The following is a 24,088-nucleotide window of genomic DNA, read 5'->3' on the forward strand; positions in this document are numbered from 1 at the left end:
AGCAGTGCATAACACTAATTAGACATTTATGGAATTTTCTTTGCAAAGTCTAAGTATAATCTTTGAGTGGAGAGGGTGCTTGCAGTCTTGTGGAAGTGAGTTGCTGTTAACAGAAAAAGCAGTGAGGGCAAAGTTAAATACATAATGCACATTTATACCCAGGCAGAGAGCATATAAATATAACTTATAATTTACTGTTTCTACTTAAAATTTTGCTTTTCCTGTTCACAGTAGTTGGTGGGGTGATATAGCCTTTGGGGGAGTAGCATTTGTGGTAGATCAGGAAGGCAAGGGTTTCGTGGTTATGAGGGGTGATGGAGATGTCACAGGCAGCCTGTTGCAATTATTGTGGACCCAGGTATTTCAATGTGATGTAAGAAGCTAAAAAATCATACAGTTTTTTTGAAGTGACACAGAGCATGTTGTTGTAAGTGTTGGAAGGCAAGGATTTCAATTTTGATGTGGGATGTAGGAATCTGAGGTTGAAGAGATACAGGTAGTTCATGGATACCTGTGATCTCATGGCTAAGATAATTTAAGAACAGTATGTGGGTCTCAAGTTTTCCTAATGAATGACAAACTTTCGTACACTGGTGCAGATAGGAGAGGGGCAAGGGCAGGGCACAGGAGAAAGGATAAGAACAAAAATCTAGCTGTCCAAGTTACGATACATAATGAAAAAGGAAGCAAAAAATAATTTGAATAATCCTCAAATGTGCCTAGTGAGAATATATAATTAATGGTGAAAAATGCTGGCTACCAAGCTCAGAAGTTATACACCAGGACTGAGTGGAGTATAAATGGGTGGTAGGTTGGTACAGGGTATGATGGATGTCTGTATTTGTATTGTAACAATCAATATTGGCGAAGGAAATGAAAATACCTGAAGATACAGCAAAGTGGTGACATGAAGTGCATGGTACAGTAACAATATTTCTGCAGAAGCAAAAAATAAGATGCAGGAAATGAGAGTCATCTGGGCAGGGGGTAAATATTAAGTGAAATACACAGCTGAGAACATAACTACAGGATTACACAGACATTATGGCACAGCTGAAAATATTTGTCTGAGCAAAGAGATGGCAAATAAAGGAACATAAACCAAGAGAAAGGGAACAAATGTGCAACAGAAAGGATAATAGAATACGGAAACATGCCCAAAGACAGCACTGGGTTATGGGAAGGGTGGGAAGCTACAAGGCAATATGCATTTTCACTACTCACCAAACACAGGAGTTCCTGAGAAGCATCTAGAACAGCGAGCAAAAACCTTAGAGCTGAACAAATCCCTTTTTTAGAGTTCTCTCTCCTCTCTCTCTAACACACGCACGCACACACACACACACACACACACACACACACACACACACACACACACACACACAGCTGTGGCAGGAGACAGCAGAACAGTTAGCTCCACGAAAAGATGTTCAACAAAATAGAGCAAAAAAGTTTTTTCTGTGGTTCACAATGAATGGAGATGTGATATGACAGATGGTCAGTATATCACTTTCTTCTATACATTACATCTTAATCTGCAAAAACATGCAGGTTACAGTATGCTTGAGGGTACCAGACTGCTACGGTCATCGGTACCCAGAAATCCCTACGGTCATCGGTACCCAGAAATCCAGGTATCTACTTGCTAAGTAGTACGCTTGTTCGCCCACTGCTTGAATACTGCTCAGCAGTGTGGGATCCGTACCAGATAGGGTTACTAGAGGAGATCCAACGGAGAGCAGCGCGCTTCGTTACAGGATCATTTAGTAATCAAGAAAGCGTTACGGAGATGATAGATAAACTACAGTGGAAGACTCTGCAGGAGAGACGCTCAGTAGCTCGGTACGGGCTTTTGTTAAAGTTTCGAGAACATACCTTCACCGAAGAGTCAAGTGTATATTGCTCCCTCCTACATATATCTCGCGAAGAGACCATGAGGATAAAATCAGAGAGATTAGAGCCCACACAGAGGCATACTGACAATCCTCCTTTCCACGAACAACACGAGACTGGAATAGAAGGGAGAACCAATGTGACTTTTTCTATTCTCTTTGAATTAGGAGTGAATACACGGAGAGCAGCAGCAGGTAATAAGGAGTAGTAACTAAGATGGAGAACTGAACACCCTGAGTGAATCTTAAGACAACCTTTGCTTTTGTCTCACACTACTAAAAATCTTGTTCAAAACTACGGGAAAAATGTACTTGCTAGTTGAGAAAACAATTTTAATGGCTCTTTGAGTTTGTGCAGTAATTCATCTGAAGAGAAACTTCACACCATAACACCAGAAGCGTCCAAATAATTTACACACTCACTGTATTTATTATAAATCAGCATAGACCAGATATTGAGTGACATATGAAATTACCAACGTGTACTCCAAAAAATATTCAGTACAGGGTGAGGCAAGTAGGACAGTTAAATCATCACCGGATAGTAATCCCAGCACAAAGAACTTAGCAAGTAGATACCTGGATTTCTGGGGACCGATGACCGTAGCAGTCTGGTCCCCTCAATCACACAAACCAACTAACCAACCTGGATTTCTGATAATTAGGCTTTCATGGCCAGTGTTTATTTCAGTTAAATTTTCAGTCTGAGAGGTTGTGGTGGATATATAGAACTATTCCCTGAGGTTTCATCTTCAACTGTGGGAGACATCTTCTGAGGTTGCTGTTTTACTGATACAGACTCTCTGCTTGAAAGTGATAGATAAAAAATGACACAGTGGTCTATTATCTTAGAATCAATTATTCCAACATATTCTTTTTCTAAAAGTAGGGTGGGATCACCAATTGTAGGCTGCAGTGAAGACATTATTGAAAACATGTGCCACAGTCTACCACATAACAATGCTCCAATCCACATAGGTTTTCAAATATGATCTGAGAAATATAGGAATAAATGGCAATAAAAAATCCTATTCCTTATGGTTAAAATGGGCAACTAGCTTTCAGAACTATGTTGTATTATAATTCATAAGCAGTTAACTGGAGTCAGGAACTCATGAGAGCAAAGAATGGGGTTTGTTAACTTTTTCATGAATTTTCAAACAATGTAACTTCCAGGTTGGAATATCAACAATATAAGAGAAAGACAGATTTCTACTTGCTGTAAAGATGACACTCTGAGTTTCAGACAAGTGCAACAAGAAGACACTTACACATAACTTTCACCAAAAGCCTTCTTCAGAAAACGAAACACACACACACACACACACACACACACACACACACACACACACACACATTCATACAAGCAAGCACACCTCACGTACACATGACTGCCATCCCCAGCAGCTGGGACTGAAAAGGAACTGTTGTGTAGAACGGAAGTAGCAATCTGGAGGGGGCAGGGAAGGGATAGCAGGGTACAAACAGGGGGAGAGAAGAGTACTGTCTGGAGGAGCATGCAGGGACTAGAGTGCCAATCAGCACAGAGTCGGAAGGCTATGGGGAACAGGGAGTGAAAATGGAGAGGAGCGGGGAAGGGGAAAGACAGGTGGATGTGTTGGCAGAGAGCAGCACACAAAGAGGGTGAGGGGATGAGAATAGCTCATATAGGGTGGAAACTGTTGGGTGAGGTGGTACAGCACAGCAAGTTACCGCAAGTTGAAGCTAGGATAATTTCAAGAGCACAGAATGTGTTGTAGGGATAGCTTCTATCTGTGTAGTTCAGAAAATCTGGTGGTGGAGTGGACAATCCAGATGGCTTTGGTAGTGAAGCAGCCATTGAAATCAAGCATGTTATGTTCAGCTCCATGTTGTACTACACGGTGGTCTACTTTTCTCTAGGCCACAGTTTCGCGGTGGCTGTTCATCCTTTTGGGCAGCTGGTTGGTAGTGATACCAATACTAAAAGTTGTGCAATGATTGCAGCAGAGTTGGTATATGACATGTCTACTTTCACATGTGGCCAGCCTCTGATGGGACTCCCTCACCCAGTATTCTGAGGGTCTCATCAAGGCCTTCACAGACATGCCATATCCTCCAGACATAGTCTGCCAACAGATCTCCTGTGCAATTCCCCCTCCCCCAATCCTCCCGCCACCCCCAAGAACAAGAGTGCTCCATTTGTCATCCAATACCACCCAGACTGGAACAACTGAACCATATCCTTCGTCAGGGCTGTGAATACCTACCATCATGAGCTGAAATGGAGGACATTCTATCCAAGATCCTTTCCACCCCTTATAAAGTAGTGTTCCGTTGCCCATCTAACCTCCACAACAACCTAGCCCATCCCTATGCCAATCCCAATCCCTTGCTACAGGGAACACGTCTGTGTGGAAGACCCAGGTCCAAGACCTGCCCAATCCGCCCACCAGCACTCCCTATTTCAGTGCTGTTACAGGCTTATCCTACCTCATCAGAGACCAGGCCACTTGTGAAAGCAGCCCTGTCATATACCAGCCCTGTTGCAATCATTGCATACCCTTTTTATGGTATTACTGCCAATCAGCTGGCCATTAGGATGAATGGCCACAGCTAAACTGTGGCTAAGAGAAAAGTAGACTGCCCTGTGGCACATCATGCTTGATTTCAATGGCTGCTTCACTATCAGAGCTATCTGGATCCTCCCCTTCACCACCAACTTTTCTGAACTGCACAGATGGGAGTCATCTCTACAACACCTTCTCCACTTGTGAAATAATACCACCCTCACCCTCAGGTAACCTACTGTTCCCACAACCCCCACCCAACAGTTTCCATCCCCACTGTCCTGTCACCTCTTCCCTATTCCCGTTCTCACCCTCTTTGTGTGCCACCCTCTGTCAATGCACCCATCCGTCTTTCCCCTTCCCTGGTCCTCTCCTTTTTCACTCCCTGTTCCCTCACCCCTCCCCACTCCCCTGCCCAACAGCCTCCTGACACTGTGCCTGTTGCCAATCTAGACCCTGCATGCTCCACCAGACAGCATTCTCCCCCCCCCCCCCCCCCCCACCCTCACATGTACCCTGCAATCTTTATCTTCTCCCCTTCCCTGCCCCCTCCAGAATGCTGCTTCCACTCTATGTGGCAGTTGTATTCCTATCCGAAATGCCAGAGATGACAGTCCTGTGTGCATGACGTATGCTTGCTTGTGTGTTTGTGTGTGTGTGTGTGTGTGTGCGTGTGTGTTCTGACTAATTCTGATGAAGGCCTGTTTGGCTGAAAGCTTTGTTTGACAGTCTTTTTCCACGCAGTATCTACGTTATGTTGTGAGTGGAAATTATTCTTTTCATAATATTTTCCTTATATTGTTGTTTTCTTGAATTTTCATATTAAAACAACAGGAGCACAAACAAATGAGATTTATAGGTCAAATACTACGGAAATAATACAAATGGATCGATCTGAACTGGTTGCTAGCAGCTATAGAATTAATGGCCATAGGAAGCATTTATGTATAACTTTTGATGTGTACTACTTTTAACATTCCTTTGTTATGTTCTGTGCAGTTTATTGTAATTGGAGAGTAGCAATCATTTTGTTCTTAAAGAAATGTGCTGTTGTAATTAAGTTAGTACAGTGGAGTTGTTGATGATAACACTATATAAGAGAGAAAAATGTTGATTCTTAAAACTAAAAAATATAGTGGAACAGTGAAATATTATAAAATAGGCAATATATTTGAACAGCTTTCATGTAAATCATGGAATTTACCAGCAACTTTAACCCGGAAAGAAAAATAATTTGATGACTGCTATGGATTCAGAAGAAGAAACTATGTTAAAATTTGAAATTTATGCAAAACCAGAAAAGAAGAATCAGCTGAATGCTAGCAACAACACTGATGGGTAGGTTATATCATCAACAACTGCAACTGCCTCTTCCTTCAGAACGTCAAGCTTATCAAAGAACAACGGTAATATAAATCCTGACAGAACATAATCATTATGGACGACTGGTGAAAAACAAGTTAAATGTTACCGAGTGTTTTGACTTTTTGACATGTCGTCGGCACAGCTGAGCGCTAGCAATCTTTTGTAGCATACCAGCCATATATGGGCATATTAATGTGAGCCTGAGTGATGTATTGCAACAGTGCTGACAGCAGGCTAGTGTGGGATGCCATTTCTGTAATAACTCAACAAGGCTGACGCACTGTTGTGAGGCAGGTTAGCTTGCTGAAACAGTGAACTCAGTGGTACCACACAGACTAATGCAGCAAAGGGCAAGCAATATTTTCACACTGACAGTGGTACTGGTGTTTTAGGATACATGACTGATAGTGATGCATATGCACGACAAGTGCAGCGCTGCCAACTGAAAGTAATGGGCATTTTTGCAATGAAATAATTCTCAGTCTCAAAGCCATACCAGGATGACGGAGCTTTGCTCAAGGGTAATCACATAAATATGCCAGCAGAAGTCAGCAGTTTGAGGCCATGGCAGGGCAACAGCTCTATGCACTAAGACCACCTGGACCTAGTGTCATGGTGCACCTGGACACCCACGTCTACTCCAGCAGCATGGCTGACTCCTGCCCAGGGGGCAGCGGGTCACTCCCCGTGCACACCAACCTTCTTTCACCATCACAAGACGGGCATCTCATCATGGTGAGCGTCCACCACTATGATGCAGCTGGGCTCCGCCTGTGGCCACAGCAGGTACAGCATTGTCGACTACACACACCACTGGTGTGGAAACTGTGTGATCAGCTTATGTAACGAGATCGTCGGCATTCGGTGGATGCTTCAACAAAGAACTTGTTACATTTGCAGCTGCCTTTCTCTGGAGTCTCCTGAGCTCCCACCTTGCCTCCACCATCCGCTTGCAAACAGATGGCATTTAAATTTGCAGAAACAACTTCATCAGCACTTTGATGCCAGTACTATTACCAAACTCTCACAACAATTAATGCTGTAAATAGTTGAAAAAGCCTATCTTTTTTGCCCTGTGCCTCAAAACATAAAAAAATCAACAATCAGCAGTAAATAATCTGGCTTAAGCTTTGAGAAAATACACAAATATAAAAACCATGAATAAAACAAAGCATGTCGCACATGAATTAAATAATGAAAATAAATACTCCTCACTGTCCCATTGCCTGTCTAAAAACTGTAACGAGAAGACACACTAGGAATATCAATTAGGTTGGAGGCAGTCAACATCTGGGGCATGGGGTTTCATGAGGCACTGCAAGACCTGAGGCATGGGTGCCACATCTAAATCACATCAAGTTAAGAATTAATCATGTTTCTTCTTGTGCATCTATTATTTTGAAGACAACCAGTAAATGTGTGTTTTATGAGATGATAATTCAATGAACACTGTGAAACTGATAGTTTTTGTATCCCAAGACTGAATACACTGCTATCTATTTCTACATCTACATAGACACTCCGCAGGCCACCGTACGGTGCGTGGTGTCGGGTATCCTGTACTACTACTTGTCATTTCTTTCCTGTTCCACTAGCAAATAGAACGATGGGAAAACAACTGTCTGTATGCCTCCATATAAGTCCTAATTCCTCATACCTTCATGGTCCATAAGTGCAACATATGATGGGCAGTGAATTGTTCGGCAATCAGTTTCAAATACCAGTTCTATAAATTTCCTTGGAGGAAGATATTTGGTTAACATAAAAAAATTTTTTAAATAAGAGTAAATGGAAATGATTAGATTAGATTAGATTAATACTAGTTCCATGGATCATGAATACGATATTTCGTAATGATGTGGAACGAGTCAAATTTTCCAATACATGACATAATTAAGTTAATTTAACAACATAATTAAGTTAATATAACAACTTTTTTATTTTTTTTTTCTTAATTTATATCTAAAAATTCCTCTATGGAGTCGAAGGAGTTGTCATTCAGAAATTCTTTTAATTTCTTCTTAAATACTTGTTGGTTATCTGTCAGACTTTTGATACTATTTGGTAAGTGACCAAAGACTTTAGTGGCAGTATAATTCACCTCTTTCTGACCCAAAGTTAGATTTAATCTTGAATAGTGAAGATCATCCTTCCTCCTAGTACTGTAGTTATGCACACTGCCATTACTTTTGAACTGGGTTTGGTTGTTAATAACAAATTTCATAAGAGAGTATATATACTGAGAAGCTACTGTGAATATCCCTAGATTCTTAAATAAATGTCTGCAGAATGATCTTTGGTGGACTCCAGCTATTATTCTGATTACTCGCTTTTGTACAATAAATACTTTATTCCTCAGTGATGAATTACCCCAAAATATGATGCCATATGTAAGCAATGAGTGAAAATAGGCTTAGTAAGCTAATTTACTAAAATGTTTATCACCAAAATTTGCAATGACCCTTATTGCATAAGTAGCTGAACTCAAACGTTTCAGCAGATCATCAATGTGTTTCTTCCAATTGAATCTCTCATCAATGGACACACCTAAAAATTTGGAATATTCTACCTTAGCTATATGCTTCTGATTAAGGTCTATATTTATTAATGGTGTCATCCCATTTACTGTACGGAACTGTATGTACTGTGTCTTATCAAAATTCAGTGATAGTCCGTTTACAAGGAACCACTTAGTAATTTTCTGAAAGACAGTATTGACAATTTCATCAGTTAATTCTTGTTTGTCAGGTGTGATTACTATACTTGTATCAGCAAAGAGAACTAACTTTGCCTCTCCATGAATATAGAATGGCAAGTCATTAATATATATTAAGAACAACAAAGGACCCAAGACCTACCCTTGTGGAACCCCATTCTTGACAGTTTCCCAGTTGAGGAATGTGCCGATCTTTGCATATTATGAGAACTGCTTATTTCAACTTTCTGCACTCTTCCAGTTAGGTACGAATTAAACCATTTGTGTACTGTCCCACTCATGCCATAATACTTGAGCTTGTCTAGCAGAATTTCATGAGAATCACACAACAGCAATAGCAATCATTAAGAGAAATTGTAAATAACTGCAGTAAAACAGTAAATACAAATGAAGGAAGAAATCAGCCTAAGCTTCAAATCTTGCGCGAAGATGACAGCCATATTCCTCCAGTGAGGAACATGGAAGCAAGACAATTTATACAATACTCAAATCCCACCAACAGTTACCCATGTACTGGTCTGTTGATAGTACAATTCATTATTTGGTTTTCACTGCAATTACAGAGTGTCACATTATGTACAAAAACTAATGACATCTACAATATGATCAAGTTTCTGAAAAACATACACTTTTAACAAACCTGGAAGTTTAATGTGCCAGCATCAACCTGTTGCTGGATTATATCTTCATCCAGTTGGTCTGATATTTCCTCTTTCAGTTTCACATGCTGTGGTAAGAGCAGACTGAACAAATACTGCAACAAAATGAAAAGAAGTTATAAATGTGCTGAGCATAAGTAATGTAATAGAATAAAACTAAATACATAACATACCTCTTTTATATCCCTAAGCAAATTCATTGCTTGACTGTAATCTGGTGGATCTTCAGAAAGCTTAAGAGACAGCAGATCCCAAAATGCTTTCTTCATTGTTTCTTTCACTCTTTTATGTAAGCTGTCAAATTAATTTTTGAGTTTACTATTAAATAGGAATTAAAGCAAAGGACACAAAAATCATCACATTTCCTATACACAAGAGAATATGAAAAAATTAATCCAACTTTAAAATGGTTTATTGCATTATTTGTCACGAAAATCACCCGCAATCAGAGCATGTGTCACATAAATGAAACAGCATTAGAAAACAACAAGATGAAATGCATTTCCACACATAACATAAAGAAAAGCAAAGTGGTCATGGATGGATGCATGAGTAAGAATTTGCAATGAGTCTAGAGATGAAGAAAGGGGGGAAGGAGTGGATTACTTTGCTCTTCTCAGATCAACATGTATTATATTCTAGTCCTCAAACAATTATCCCTCAATCCTTTCTTATAAACACTGAATTAGTACTCCATTCTTATTGAGGTAGTTTGCTGTCGCAAGAGATTAGTTACATCCAAAACAAAAACAAAGCCAAAAGAACAACAGCTTGGTACAGCACTAATTTGAGAACGTATAATGATGAGGTCAGCAATGACTGAATGAAAACTAAGTAATTTATTCTCAACTATTTTGGACAGTAGGGATTCTCAAGAAACTGAACATACTGGGCAGAACTAACAGGAGAGAGATCCCTCTTCCGTAACACCAAGTACCTTAGCTTTCCAAGAAATAAAATTATACACCAAGGATAATTATCTAGAAATCAAATTGTAATATTTTTTCTTTACAACTTGTTCCACACCATAGATGGATTTCCGAGTTGATAAGTTGTATGTAGCTGGGTTATATTTAGCAAATTTTGTTGTAGATTAAGGTTAAAAAAATCCAGTTGTTAAACAGCCCACATGTTGCCATGTTCTCAAATATATATATATATATATATATATATATATATATATATATATATATATATATATATATATATATTTGTAGTCCTTCAGACACATTCTACATCATGGTAAAATTAAGTCACACAGTATATGCAGTAAACTAACCTGAGAAATATTTTTGTCTTGCCAAAATGTAATTCTTACACATTCTCAGTTACATACCACACTTCTGTTAATTATGCAGTAAGATGCAGCATGTGTTCGTTCGTTCCCTTAAACACAAAGTTAGTCTATGCAGTAAATCCTGTCCTTTCTTTAAGGTTGTTGTCAATTATTTTACAAGATCTTATTTGCTGGTAGGATGTCGTTCTTGTAGATTCTTATTATTTAATGTTCTGGTCCTCTTACTAAGACCTTACGCAATGAACTGGCTGGACAATGAGTAGTACTGTTAAACTTGTGTTAATTTGAGAGCAGAATTTCTCATATTCGTTATCATGAGTGCTGATAATTGTTTACTGGGTAATACAGTTCTTAGATTTATTAGTATTCAAACACTGACTGTACACAGTTCCAAAATTTTAACATATATTACCTTAATGGAGAGTGGAACAGACACATGTTCGTTTTTTTTAAAAGAAACAACTTTCATTCAGTTTAAGTCATCTGAGTTAGGATACTTTCCCTGTGAGGGTAGACAGCCGCCATGCTGCTGGTAGTTTTAAAGCTTTCATCACAATTAAGATTGTTAGGGCATTCAGTAAAGTCAACTGCCTCTCCAACTTTTCTGTTCAAGTGACTACAGCGCTTTTGCTAAAATTCCAGCATTAGCAAAGCACACCGTAAATCCTGATGACATTCCTCACTAAGTTCAGCTGTGACTGACTTGTTGGGATGTTTGAAGCATACACCATTCATGACCTTTTAAGGGTTCTTTAACTGCATGGTCTGTCTCCCCTATGTTCACTTTATTACACTTTCTCCTAATTATTTACAGTCCAGTGGCTGTAGTGTTTCTGGTTGGTATTTTGTTGATAAAATGCTTTTACTTTATGACTGTTGGAAAAAACTGGCTTTAAATCTTTACATCATATGATCTTTCTGAAGTGTACCATTTATAAATGACAGAAATATCAATTATTGTAGTTCTGTTTCCTCTTCACCTCTCTTGTCTGCTACTTTCTACCACATCGGAGGTCTGCCTATTGATTATGCAGTACAGCTACCTGTTACCATTTTTTTTTAGGTAACTTAATTCTCATTTTAAATTAATGCCATCACAGATTTGATATGCTCTTTCTGTCAGTGAGCTGAGAACTATCTGTCACTGTGAAACACAGTAAGGGGAATCTGTATGCAGCTATGGCTTAGTATTTGTAGGTTTTCTATACACCTTGTGTTCTAATTTTCCATCAGGTTGCCTATAGACAAGGAAACATAAATCCAAAAATATCCTCTCTTTGCACACGAAAACTGATTTTAGGGTACATGGTTTTGAGATATCTGTTAAAATGTTGTAGCATCTCCTCCCAATGTGGCCAGATGATGTATCACCCACATAATGGGCAATAAGGACAGTTTCACAGACATTCCTCATAGAACCTACATTTCAGAAGACTTCGTGAATGTATCTGCAGCCAAAGGGAAAGTGAGGAGCATACTTCATCTTTTTTTTTTTTTATAAAATTCTCCATGTCATCTTTAGTAGCTACATAGAAGGAAACATTTAACTAACTCAGCTACATCTGAGGATGCCTTCTCCTCAAGCATCTCCAAAACTATTACTGCTGGAATGTTTGAAAGTAACTGTTTAACATCAAAAATCACCAAAGTTATAATTGTTATAACTGAAAGCATTAACACAAAATGCGCAGAATACTTCATAAACAAACTGAGCTTTCCAATTATATCATGTAATTTCTTAGACACATGTTGGGCCACATTAGAGAGTCTTGGGGAAGTACAAAAAGGCTTCTGTCTCAAAAGAGGCAGGTTAAAAACAGATGTAGGTAGACCTAGGAAACACTGTTATTATATAAATATAGAAAACTGCAACCAGTCACATTTTTGAATACTTGTTTATTCCATCAAATGGTTTGTTTGTTGCTTCTGCTATACTATTCTGACCAAACTTTTGTGCTATGGGGGATCTGCTCTGTCTTTTATTAATTTATTTGGTATAAATCCTTCATTTTCCATTGATACTATTTATTTTGATTTAAACCACATCTGGCCTACGCATACATAGTTATTTTGGGAGGAGTTGAAACTGTATCTTAGGAAGGCATCAAGTGAATTTTTATCTCCCTTTTTTATAGATATATTTTCCCATTTTTGCTGCGTTTTGGATGTTATGGTACTTAGTCTCGCTACAACAGCCTTGTAGTCATTAATCGCTTTGTCTGTCACAGTGCTCCATATTTGCCCAGGATTAGTTTTTTACTAAGAGATCAAGTATGTTTTCACAGTCATTTACACTTTAAGTTGGCTCCTGAACCAACTGCTCAAAATAATTTTCAGAGAAAGCATCTACGAGGGTTGACTGAAAACTAACGCCTCCACCTTCGTAACTCTTCAACAGTTGGCAGCACTGGTATGCAGCACCGGTATGCGGCAGGTACTGGCTTGTTCCATAGCCTCTTCTCTACAGCTCCAGTTGGCAGGAAGCCTTAGCATTGAACAGCTATGTTGTTACAGTGTAGTGTGGAACCCTGCGCAGACAGTCGGTCAATGCGATTTAAAACTCAGAGATACTCATTACTGAGAAACTGCGTCTACTTGTAAATTACAACAAATATTTCAGAAAAATGCTTAACTTTGATGATTAATGAAGTGTCAGAATGCGTTACAAACATGAAGAGGAAAGAAAATATTTTCGCATCCAACAATATACGAACCTATCTCCTTTGCTACAGCAGTTCGTCGCCTTACCAACTGCACTATTACAACTCGCATGCTGGAATCGCTTTATTTTATGTAATTCCCAGCGAGAGAGAGAGAGAGAGAGGCTGAATTCGTTGGCAAATGATGCAGGCATAGGCCGTAAATGCATGGAATTTTCACAAAATTCCATTGCATTGTTACTTAAAAGTTTTAAGCACATTTTGATAATTAATAAGTAAATGATTTACAGAAAAGAGTATGTGAAGTCACTAATAATTTCAGCTAACAGTCATATAATATACGTAAGCAGAACCGATTACTCAATATTTAATGTTCTTTAAAGTCTTATTTGCATAAAATTAAAGGTATTTTGAGAGAATATTGACCAAAAACTTTTTTTTATGTTGTAATCATTCACAGTAACAACCTAACCTAACCATATTTCTGACAAAGGAAAATAGTCTATTACGAGCTCACTTTCCAACCGGACGCATCCTGTGGTGATTCTTTAGTAACACAGTCACTAAATCCACACCTGAAACCACTCGTTATGTTTACGATAACAAATTATAGGTGTAAATAAACCACAGGGCCATACCGAAATCCATAACCTCTTGGAACAGTTGTCAAAAAATTGGCGGGAGAACCGTTCGGTAACAGGTTTCAGAAGCTTACTGAATAGGAAATTCGGATAAAGAACCAAAAATGACATCACTACTGAGACTAACCTACTGCACCAATTGGTATGAACAATTTAGAATAGGGCTCCTGGTTGGCTAGGAGGCAAAGCTGGCAGTGGTAGCAGTCCAGATAACTACTTGGGCCCCGACAAGGCCATGTCAGGAGGTGTAACATCATTTAGCTGTTGTAGCTGGAGCAAATTGCAATGTTGCACAGGATGCTCTTGTGCAATAACTACTTCAAATAATTGATGCCCCCTTTGACCAGTGATGACCTCAGTCCAACCCAATGTATGGCCGTATCTGCAAGCCTGGATTAGAGATCCCTTATGAAAGTATGAGCATGGCTACTATGCCTGGCCTTGCTGGATCAGTTGAGATGGATCAAAAAATGAATGGTGCCTGTGCCCATGCAACACCTTGACTGGATCATGGCCGTTACAACACAAGGAAGCATATTAGAACTTCCTTGGAGGGAGCTGTTGTCATCATTTTCTGCACTTGGGCCTTGAAAGTTCTGCCTGCTCAAGTTCAGAGTTTGACACGGGGTGAAAAGGATGGGTGGTCAGATATATTATGCTATTCATTTTGGACATATTGTACAGGCCGACCATATGCAACTCGCTTGATGTAGTTGTTTTTGCTAAATCTTTGCTAATTTCTTTTATATCCATCTTTGTATCTACAGCTTTCTCCATTGCCGTTGTGATTATTGTAACCACACCATAGGTCTGTGTGGGATAAGATTGCCATCCATGTTGTACTACTAATCCATTGTTTACTTGTTGGTCCGTAAATTTCTGTGTCACTATCGGCGTATTAACAGGCTGGGGTTGTACTGGTATCTCTTTGTATATTAAATCAATTGAGTCTATTACAGATAGAAAGTATTCGGTGTCTTGTTCCGGGATGGTAATGAGTTTTTCCCTGATGTGGGCAGGAAGAAGGCTCTTTAAAATTTTCAGTACGTCTACTAGTGATACCAGGTTCGTCCAGTATCTGGTTTCATTCAAATATTTTTCAAAATAGCCCCTTAAGCTGCCATACTTACTACTGAATGGAGCTAGTTTGAATACTTCACGTCTGAGCCTCTCTTGTACGGTCTCAGACCAATAATTATGTAGAATGCTCTCTCAAACTGTTCATAATAGTGGCAACGTTCTGCCACGTCTCTAGCCCCATAGCAGAATGTCACCTTGTGTGTATCCAACAACAAATATAATTTTCTGGGCTTCGGTACAGGTACGAGGTAAAACATTTCGAAATGCTCTGATGAAGATCACAGTGTGTGTTATTTCCTTTCAGAAGTAAATATCAGGAATTGTCAGTGCCTAAGTAATCCCTCATCTGCAAGTAATGTTGACAAACACACCGTGCTGTCAGTGACTGGCGTGTTTATGTCCGCTTATGGGGTAGCACATGGCAACTGCAGTTATTTCCTTTAAATTTGCACATAACTTATCTCTCTGTTTTCCCACAAATTCTGACTTAAATTTAACTGATCTACTCTTAGAGTCAACTTGTGTATTTCTGTAGGTAGGTTTTTGCATACGTCTTGCAGCTCACTGATTACATTCGTCACTTTTTTACCGACGCATCCACTTGGGATTGTCTCTCCTGAATTTGAGAATATACCTGCAAGTTGTTCCTGTTTACAATCTACGGATGTTACCTTTTCTGTTAATGGATTTATACTGAGGAACATGTCGGTAATTATTTCTTGTTTTAGTTGTTTACGAAGCTCTGTCAACTTCCCGGACAGTTCATCACATAACTCAGTGCACGTAGTTTGCTCACCTCACTGAACTGTTGACTAATACTATTCCTGAAATCTTTAAATGCCTGATTTTGCTGTGTAAACTGTTGTCCCATATTTTCCTGATGTCTTATGAGCTGCTGTGTTACACCCTCAAGCTGTTGTGTTATTAGCTGCATGAGTTGTGTCAAAATGTGGAGGTCATTAGTATTTACATTGCTTTTTCAAACTGTTCCCTGTTCTTGCATTCACGATGTTGTGAGCAAATAATCAAAGGAATTTTCACTGTAGCACGCATCAGTTTCACTATTTGAAAAAATGTTTCCTGGTGTGGCCTGAGAAATTGTCTCATTGAGCATCATAAAAGTGGCATCATGATTAGTTACATTACCAGTGTCATCATTTTTTAATATTGAGATGCCAATCTGGGTGTTTTGGTAGCCATCGGCCAGTTCACGAGTTGGCACGCTACTTTCAACTGTTGCCAAGCTCATATTTCCGCCATCTTGGCATATTGCATTTTGTAATGAATTTTCAACAATAGCTATTTCCTTTGACTCCACTGTGAACAATATTTAACAAAATTATGAAAAGAGAAGAAAAAAATTTAAACATAAAATTTTGTTTGTATCAGTACTTTTGAATTAAAGCAGACTTATATGCATATTCATTAATGAACCTAATTATTCTCTGATACAGTCTCACAGAATTTGAATGAACTATTTTGCACTTTTGATGTTGACTTTACACAAATTTTCATCCCTCCTATAATAACTTTTGATTAAATAATAAAAAAAAAGAAATTTTGAAAGAATAACTGAAAAAATTTGGAAGGTGCACATATCCTGAGTGAACTTTAACTGGTGTTAATATCAACAGACCATCATTATTCAACATATATATTCCCCATTTAAATTTTATGATACATTGCAAATGTTTTAGGATAATAATCATAAAGCACATAAAATACAAAACTACAAATGAACTTGCTACTCTAAAAAAAATTTATATAGTGAAATTCCACCCAGAATTTTGTGACAGTGGCAATTAATTTACTCCCATTAAAAATGCAGTTGAAATTATTCAACTCTTTAAAAAGAAAATACTGATGAGTGCAATTCACATTTTAAGTATCTGTGACAGCAAATTCATAAACAAAATAAAATTATTTATGATTTAATTGATAATACTTTAGGTCATTAAACTTTAACAGTTGTTACAATTTTTAAAACGGTTAAAAAACAAAATGAAACTGTACCAGCAGGTAGGTAGGATCAAACCCACGTCGGCTACATAACAGTCTAGCAAACTACTGACTGAGCTACTTCACTTATTTGGTGCCTGGCTACTTACGACCTGTATATGTGGTATGTATGAGCTATGTTTAAAACTTTAAAGCCTCCCCTTTTTTAATTTTCTCAATAGGGCGCTTTAAGACTTCTATGAGTTGACATCCTTGAGGTATACTACTAACCTGCGAAGTCTCATCCTAAACTGAATTTCCAAGACCAGAAGGTCCCCTTGTTAGAAGAAGGACATAGGAAGAAATGTTAAACACTATGCCTATCCAGCACATCCACACATGCACTAAGTTTTGTCGATTAGGATGCAGGTAACGACAAATTGTAATTTGAACAGCAAATGATGTATTTGTGTACTTAAATACCAGTGCTTACTAGGAACAGCTCAATAAACAGCTACCAAAATCTTTAAGATCCCGTCAGTTGAATGATGAAAATTAGTAAAAGTTCACAAATTGTTTGGTTGCCTCGAAGCACTACCAATTGTAACCGTCCGAAATATGTTCATGCTGTCATGCAGGTTTCATGGCACAGAATGGAAAGCATAATAAAATGTTCTGACTGCCGCACATGAATCCATCCATAACAAATATTTAAAGTCTCACTTGATGTAACTGTAGAAAATTCAAAGTCCAGCACTTTTATGAAGTTTAAATTTATCGTCATAGATTGCACAATTAAGTTACTGAATGTCTGCACAGTGCCACTCTCCAAAAACAAAATACAAAATGGTCAGTAAATTTTGAAGTACTTTTCCTACACGTTACTAATTGTCTGAAAATATGTAAGGCCACAATTGGTCACTTTGCATGGATGAGAAAATCGAGTGACCTGGAATCAGCATAGCTACACTGCTGAATAACTCTGCTGCTTTGGGTCTTCCTGCAAGCTTATTTGGGTAGGTACCGATTCCCTGGATTATTGCTAAAAAAGGAGATCACGTGCTTGGTCCTCAGTGCAAAAGCATGACTCCCTCAATGAAGTTTTCACTCTGCAGTGGAGTCTGTCTTGATATGAAACATTTTGGCAGATTAAAACTGTGTACCAGACCAAGACCCAAGCCCAGGACCAACACCTTTTGCAGGCTCTACCAACTGAGCAAACGAATCATGGCTCATGACCTGTCCTCAAGCTCGGATGGTAGGAGGTGAAATGACCAAAAACTGACATAAACACAAATTACTCAAAAACTACAACTCTAACCACAAAATGGCACTAACCCCATGAATATAATGTATAACTAAATATGTACCAAATTTGGTGCTCATAAATTTAAACAAAAGCAGAACTTAATTTCAATCAAACATTGAAAAAATGCTAATAACTCAAGTACTGTTGCTCGCATGACCTAATACACCTTGTATCCCAACAGTGTGTAAAGCAGGCGGTAGACTTCGTTTTATTGGTAGAATACTGGGGAAGTGCAACTACGCTACTAAAGAGATTGCTTAAAAATCACTTGTGCAACCATCCTAGAATATTGCTCTGGTGTGTAGGGCCCTTACCAGAAAGGAGTAACAGGGGATATTGAATGTATACAGAGAAGGACAGCATGAATGGTCACAGATTTGTTTAAATCATGGGAGAGTGTCACTGAAGGAACAGAAATGGCAGACTCTTGAAGATAGACATAAACTATCCCAAGACAATCTATTAACACCATTTCAAGAACCAGCTTAATATGATTACTGTAGGGATATACTACAACCCCCTACCTACTGCTCACACAGGGATCATGAGAATAAGATTAGAATAATTATTGCACGCACAGAGACATTCAAACAATCATTCTTGCCACACTCCATATGTGAATCGCACAGGAAGAAACCCTAACAACTGGTACAATGGTATGTACCCTCTGCCATGCACCTCAAGGTGGCTTGCAGAGTATAGATATAGATGTATTAAGTGGTAGGTTGGTAGTGGTTTTCTTATCCAGTATATCTTATGTCAGTACGGACATATTTAAAAGGGGCCCGATTACTTTGGCTGGGTGGCAATTTAGAAATAATGGGTGACCAAGTCACTTTACGAGACACTAAAACAACACACCCAATATTTTGCAAAACCTTAAACATGAGCCACACTCACCTTATTATAATTTAAAATAGAGTTTAGGCCCTGTGGGGACCCATGTCTGCCCTCAGTCGTCATATAAAACACACTCACTTCACTTCAAATATGGCATTTCCTCTTCCGTGTTCCACATCTTTTGGCATACTGGCAGCTCCTCATGACACACAAGAAGGCCAATTGTTAATAGCCATCCGTGTTCCACATCTTTTGGCATACTAGCAGCTCCTCATGACACACGAGAAGGCCAATTGTTAATAGCCAATGTCCCACTCTGAGCCTTGTAAGTGCTACTTCTTCAGCCCATTGTGGTCAGAACGAGGTAAGCTACAGTCACATTGAAGATTTCACTGACAACAGCTCACTGCTCTGCACTCTCAGCCACTGAGCTTCCCACTGACATGTGGTCTTCCAGATCACTATGTAGTAATCACTCACAGGGGAACTGAACAGTGAGCAGGAGGTTGAAAGGAGCAAGCAGCCACATCAGCAAATTCATTTTCCTGGGTGCCTACTGGCCCAGAAAATTATTTTCTTTTCTTGCAAACAACATAACTAATAACAACAAAGGCACTTTGGGAATCAAAGCAGATGATGAATTTCTTGCTACAATGCCATCTCATCTGCTCCAGTGCCCTCAGGATGGCAAACAGTGATGCACAGTGAACTGAAACCTGCACTGGGAGCCCTGTCCTAAGGTCAAATTCTGGGAACATGATACAGCAACCGATAAAGTCCCCTCACCTAGACCCATCAGTGTAAACATGAACAGAACCAGGACTGAAATTTTCATGATCAAAGTTCCTGGCAGATTGAAACTGTGTGCCGGACTGAGACTCGAACCTGGGACCTTTGACTTTTGTGGCTAGGCAATGCCTCCACAATATTCTTTCTTCCGGGACTGTTAGATCCAACATTTTGCATGAGAATTTCTGCGAAGTTTGGAAAGTAGGAGATGAGGAACTGGCGAAAGTATAGCTGTGAGGATGGGTTGTGAGTCATGTTTGAGTAGTCCACTTGTAAAGCGCTTGCCCATGAAAGGCAAAGGTCCAGAGTTTGAGTATTGGTCTGGCACAGTTTCCATCTGCCAGTAAGTTTCATATCAATGCATACCCACCGCAGAGAGAAAAGTTCATTCTGGAAACATCCCTCAGGCTGGGGGTAAGCCATGCATCTGCGATATTCCTTCTTAAAGGAGTGCTAGTCCTGCAAGTATCGCAGAATTTCTGTGAAGTTTGGAAGGTACGAGACATGGTACTGGCAGAAGTAAAGCCTTGAGGACAGGTTATGAGTTGTGCTTGGGTAGCTCAGTTGGCAGGGCACTTACCTGCGAAAGGCAAATGTTCGAGTTCGAGTCTCAGTTCGGCAAACTATTTTAATCTGCCGTGAAGTTTTTCATTACTAGAATATGGATGGCAATTTAGAACCTTGTAACATTTAGTTTCACAAATATTATCTGGGGGTACAATTCCTCCTGCACACATTCGATTTAAAAATTATCCTGTGTTCTTTAGTAGTCTGGGGAACCCTACCCCGACTCTGTATTTGTACCTTAATTCCATCCACCAATAATAACTGAAGATTCTTCCTCGCATGAATCTCAAATGGCAATATTGCCATGGATGGGTGTGGAACAGACTTTGCAGTAGTGGCTGGGCAACAAACGTGGAACAAAAAGAGCCCTATATGCTTGACGTAGAATGAGGGGAAGATGTAGAATAGAATCCGCTGATGACAATCTAGGACCCTTGTGCCTCAGATATTTCAGCTTTTCCTTCAAAGTAAGAATGGTACCCTCAATTTTAAAACAGTTAAATTAAACTTACTTTTCTTTTTCAGCCCTGTATCAGGCCATGGCATCTAAAGTGCATTTCATGGGGAAGTTGGGACAATGAAGATGTTCATGTCCTGGACTTCTCCAATCACATTTGTTGTCTATGTCTTTGAAGCCTCATTTAATAAGATTTGTTATGACTAGTGTTACACCTGTTCAGATGCAATTCGGTTTTCTCCCAATCTTCCAGCTTGATATATAGCTGTTGGGAATCTCTTGTGAGGCAGGGTAGGCCTTACGCGGCTCATTTAGCTCAGTACAGAGTCTCTGCCAGGTGCAATTATTCACAATACAGGATTTTAGAATCTTGCCACTTTATATGTCTTCCCAAGTGGTATGGGTTTCATGCATCCTACTGTGAGCCTGCATGTGTCATTTAGGCTTGCATTGTCCTTTTGTGGCATATGCAAATCTGGAGTGTAAAGCACATGCATATTCCACAGTGGAAAACAAAGTTCTTGGGCAGTTGTTATGGCTCCCCATTTACTACTTGCTAGTTTCCTAAGATGATGTTCCTGGTAACAATCTTTTTGCAGGTGTTATCACAATGATATTTGTATGTCAGTGATCTATCCAGCATAACATCCAGGTATGTCAGAGTTTGTCTAAGAGGTTTTGTTTGAGGGAGTTCTCTAGCTGCTATTCAGAAACGAGATGTTTGACAAGTTTTCCAATTTCCATTCTACTTTCCTAAAGCTCTTTTCTTGAGGTAATAACCAAATCATAGACATACAAGTAATGGGTAATATGGTCTGATGTTGGTTGGTCATTTATCTATAGATTAAATAAAAAAGAAGCCATAACATTTCACAGGGTGAGACCATTCTATTGCCAATGCCATCGATTTTTCCTACCCCCCACCGTTACATAAAACTGTCTGTTTTGTAATAGAGATTCAATAATTTTTGTGAGCTGATGATCCTTAAATGTGTTGCAAAGTTTATCCTTGAGCATTTATGGTTGATAGTGCAGAACTTAAGTCTGTTATCTGTTTGTTTTCAAACCCTTACTCTATTTGTTGTGTAATGGATGGGATTTGACTGGTGCATGACTTCCCAGGTTTGAATTGAGCATGTTGGGGAATGAGCTATTGGTTTGCGCTATTTGCTAACTTCTGTTTGGCCCTTCCTTCTAATGGAATACAGTCTGCTTTCATTATTCGTTTGGGCATTTTGTCATCTGCTATCCTTTCCATATATCTTAACCAGGGTATTCTTTGAAATTTAATTCATTTTGTTGTATTTCATTTTTATACCTTGCTCTCCAACCCTCTGTCTCTCTCACAGGCTCATAATTTTGTTTGCAGGATTTTTTTTTGCTCTTAGGTTGTTCATATCTGCTTTTGTCATTATCGACATTCCTGACCAACATGTAACAACTGGCTGTGCAAGGGAATAATATACTCTTAACTTGATTGTTCTTGTAATTAGAGAATTTTTAAATACCTGTAGGTTCACAGAACCTCTGATTTACCTGAATCTAATCTGGGTTGTGCACAAAACTTTGTAATGCACATATTATTGAAAGTAATGCTACTTATTGTTTTCTACAGGCTACGCAAGTGCCTTTTGGTGCTGAGGAAGTAATTCTTCAAAGGCATTAGGTGTTGTGACACACATTGTATCTAGCCATGGCTGATGCCCTTGGTTATAATTAAAAAGCTCTGCTGTCCAATTCAGATTTGTGGCAATCTTTCAGTGCTTAATCTAACATATGAGGGGTGTTCAATGTGGAAAACAAAACAATTGTTTTCTTGGCAACTTTTGGTTCAAAATAACTGTAATTTTGTTTGCAACATGCTTAAACATTCCCTCACCACCACACACATTTTCAGTATCTCCTAGTACATGGCAGCACTATAACCAGTTATTATAGATAGAAGCATGCTAAGTCTCTGGGCGAAGTGTCTATCGTAAACAGAACAAGGAGAAGGAAATCTGTCTGATTTCCCACATGCAGGCCAGCTGCACACAGCTGTGATGCCTGCAATGTTGCAACATGTGAACACTCTTATTCGAGGTGACTGATGAAAAATTATCAAGCAACTCTGTTCTCAACTTGACATCTCTGTTAATAGTGCTGGAGTACTAGTTTACCAGATCACACATTCAAAGGTTTGTGCCTGATAGGTCTCTCAGAGCCTAACTGAAGAGCATAAAGTTTAAAGAAGGAATATATGTGCCAAATAGCTTACTTGGCTGATGGTGACCATTTCTTGTCAAACACTGACACATGTCACGAAACACAGATTTACCACTTTTAGCCTGAAACAAAACGGTAACTGATGGAGCTCCACGACACAATGTATCTTTTGAAATAAAAGTTCAGAACAGTACCATCAACTGGTAATGCCTGTAGGCTTCAAGGACTGGAAGGGTTATCCTGTTCGATGTTTTCTCTTACAGTCAAATGACAAACTCCAAAGTCTTTTGTGAGAATCAGGAAATTGAAGAAATAATTACAACATTCATGGTTACAAAAATGCAAACACTGTTGTCCTACAAGGTGCATTCAAGTTCTAAGGCCTCCAATTTTTTTTCTCTGGACTGGAAAGAGATAGAAACATGCGCATTGTTTTAAAATGAGACCGCGTTCATTGTCAATATGTCCCAGAGATGGCAGCACCGTACGGCAGATGGAATTTTACCGCCAGCGGCGAGAATGAGAACTGTTTTAAATACTTAAAATGGCGACGTTTTCCTTACTTGAACAGCGAGCAATCATTTGTTTTCTGAATTTGCGTGGTGTGAAACCAATTGAAATTCATCGACAGTTGAAGGAGACATGTGGTGATGGAGTTATGGATGTGTCGAAAGTGCGTTCGTGGGTGCGACAGTTTAATGAAGGGAGAACATCGTGTGACAACAAACCGAAACAACCTCGGGCTCGCACAAGCCGGTCTGACGACATGATCGAGAAAGTGGAGAGAATTGTTTTGGGGGATCGCCGAATGACTGTTGAACAGATCACCTCCAGAGTTGGCATTTCTGTGGGTTCTGTGCACACAGTCCTGCATGACGACCTGAAAATGTGAGAAGTGTCATCCAGGTGGGTGCCACGAATGCTGACGGACGACCACATGGCTGCCGTGTGCATGTTGCCAAGCAATGTTGACGCGCAACGACAGCATGAATGGGACTTTCTTTTCGTCGGTTGTGACAATGGATGAGACGTGGATGCCATTTTTCAATCCAGAAACAGAGCGCCAGTCAGCTCAATGGAAGCACACAGATTCACCGCCACCAAAAAAATTTCGGGTAACCGCC

The 24,088-nt window shown here is 39.3% G+C and overlaps 1 protein-coding gene across 3 annotated transcripts in view; it reads right to left on the reverse strand.

Moving 5' to 3' along the window:
• Positions 1–24,088, reverse strand: part of LOC124622245 (T-complex protein 11-like protein 1) — a 126,843-nt gene that overhangs the window by 49,700 nt on the left and 53,055 nt on the right. For all 3 annotated transcript variants that reach the window (XM_047147902.1, XM_047147900.1, XM_047147901.1), the window contains 2 exons: positions 9,355–9,475; positions 9,163–9,276 (listed from right to left, as the gene is read on the reverse strand). In XM_047147902.1, coding sequence (XP_047003858.1) covers positions 9,163–9,276; positions 9,355–9,475 — 235 coding nt within the window. The remainder of the gene's footprint in view (positions 1–9,162; positions 9,277–9,354; positions 9,476–24,088) is intronic.

This window comes from Schistocerca americana, chromosome 7 (assembly GCF_021461395.2).
Source record: "Schistocerca americana isolate TAMUIC-IGC-003095 chromosome 7, iqSchAmer2.1, whole genome shotgun sequence".
NCBI lineage: Eukaryota > Metazoa > Arthropoda > Insecta > Orthoptera > Acrididae > Schistocerca > Schistocerca americana.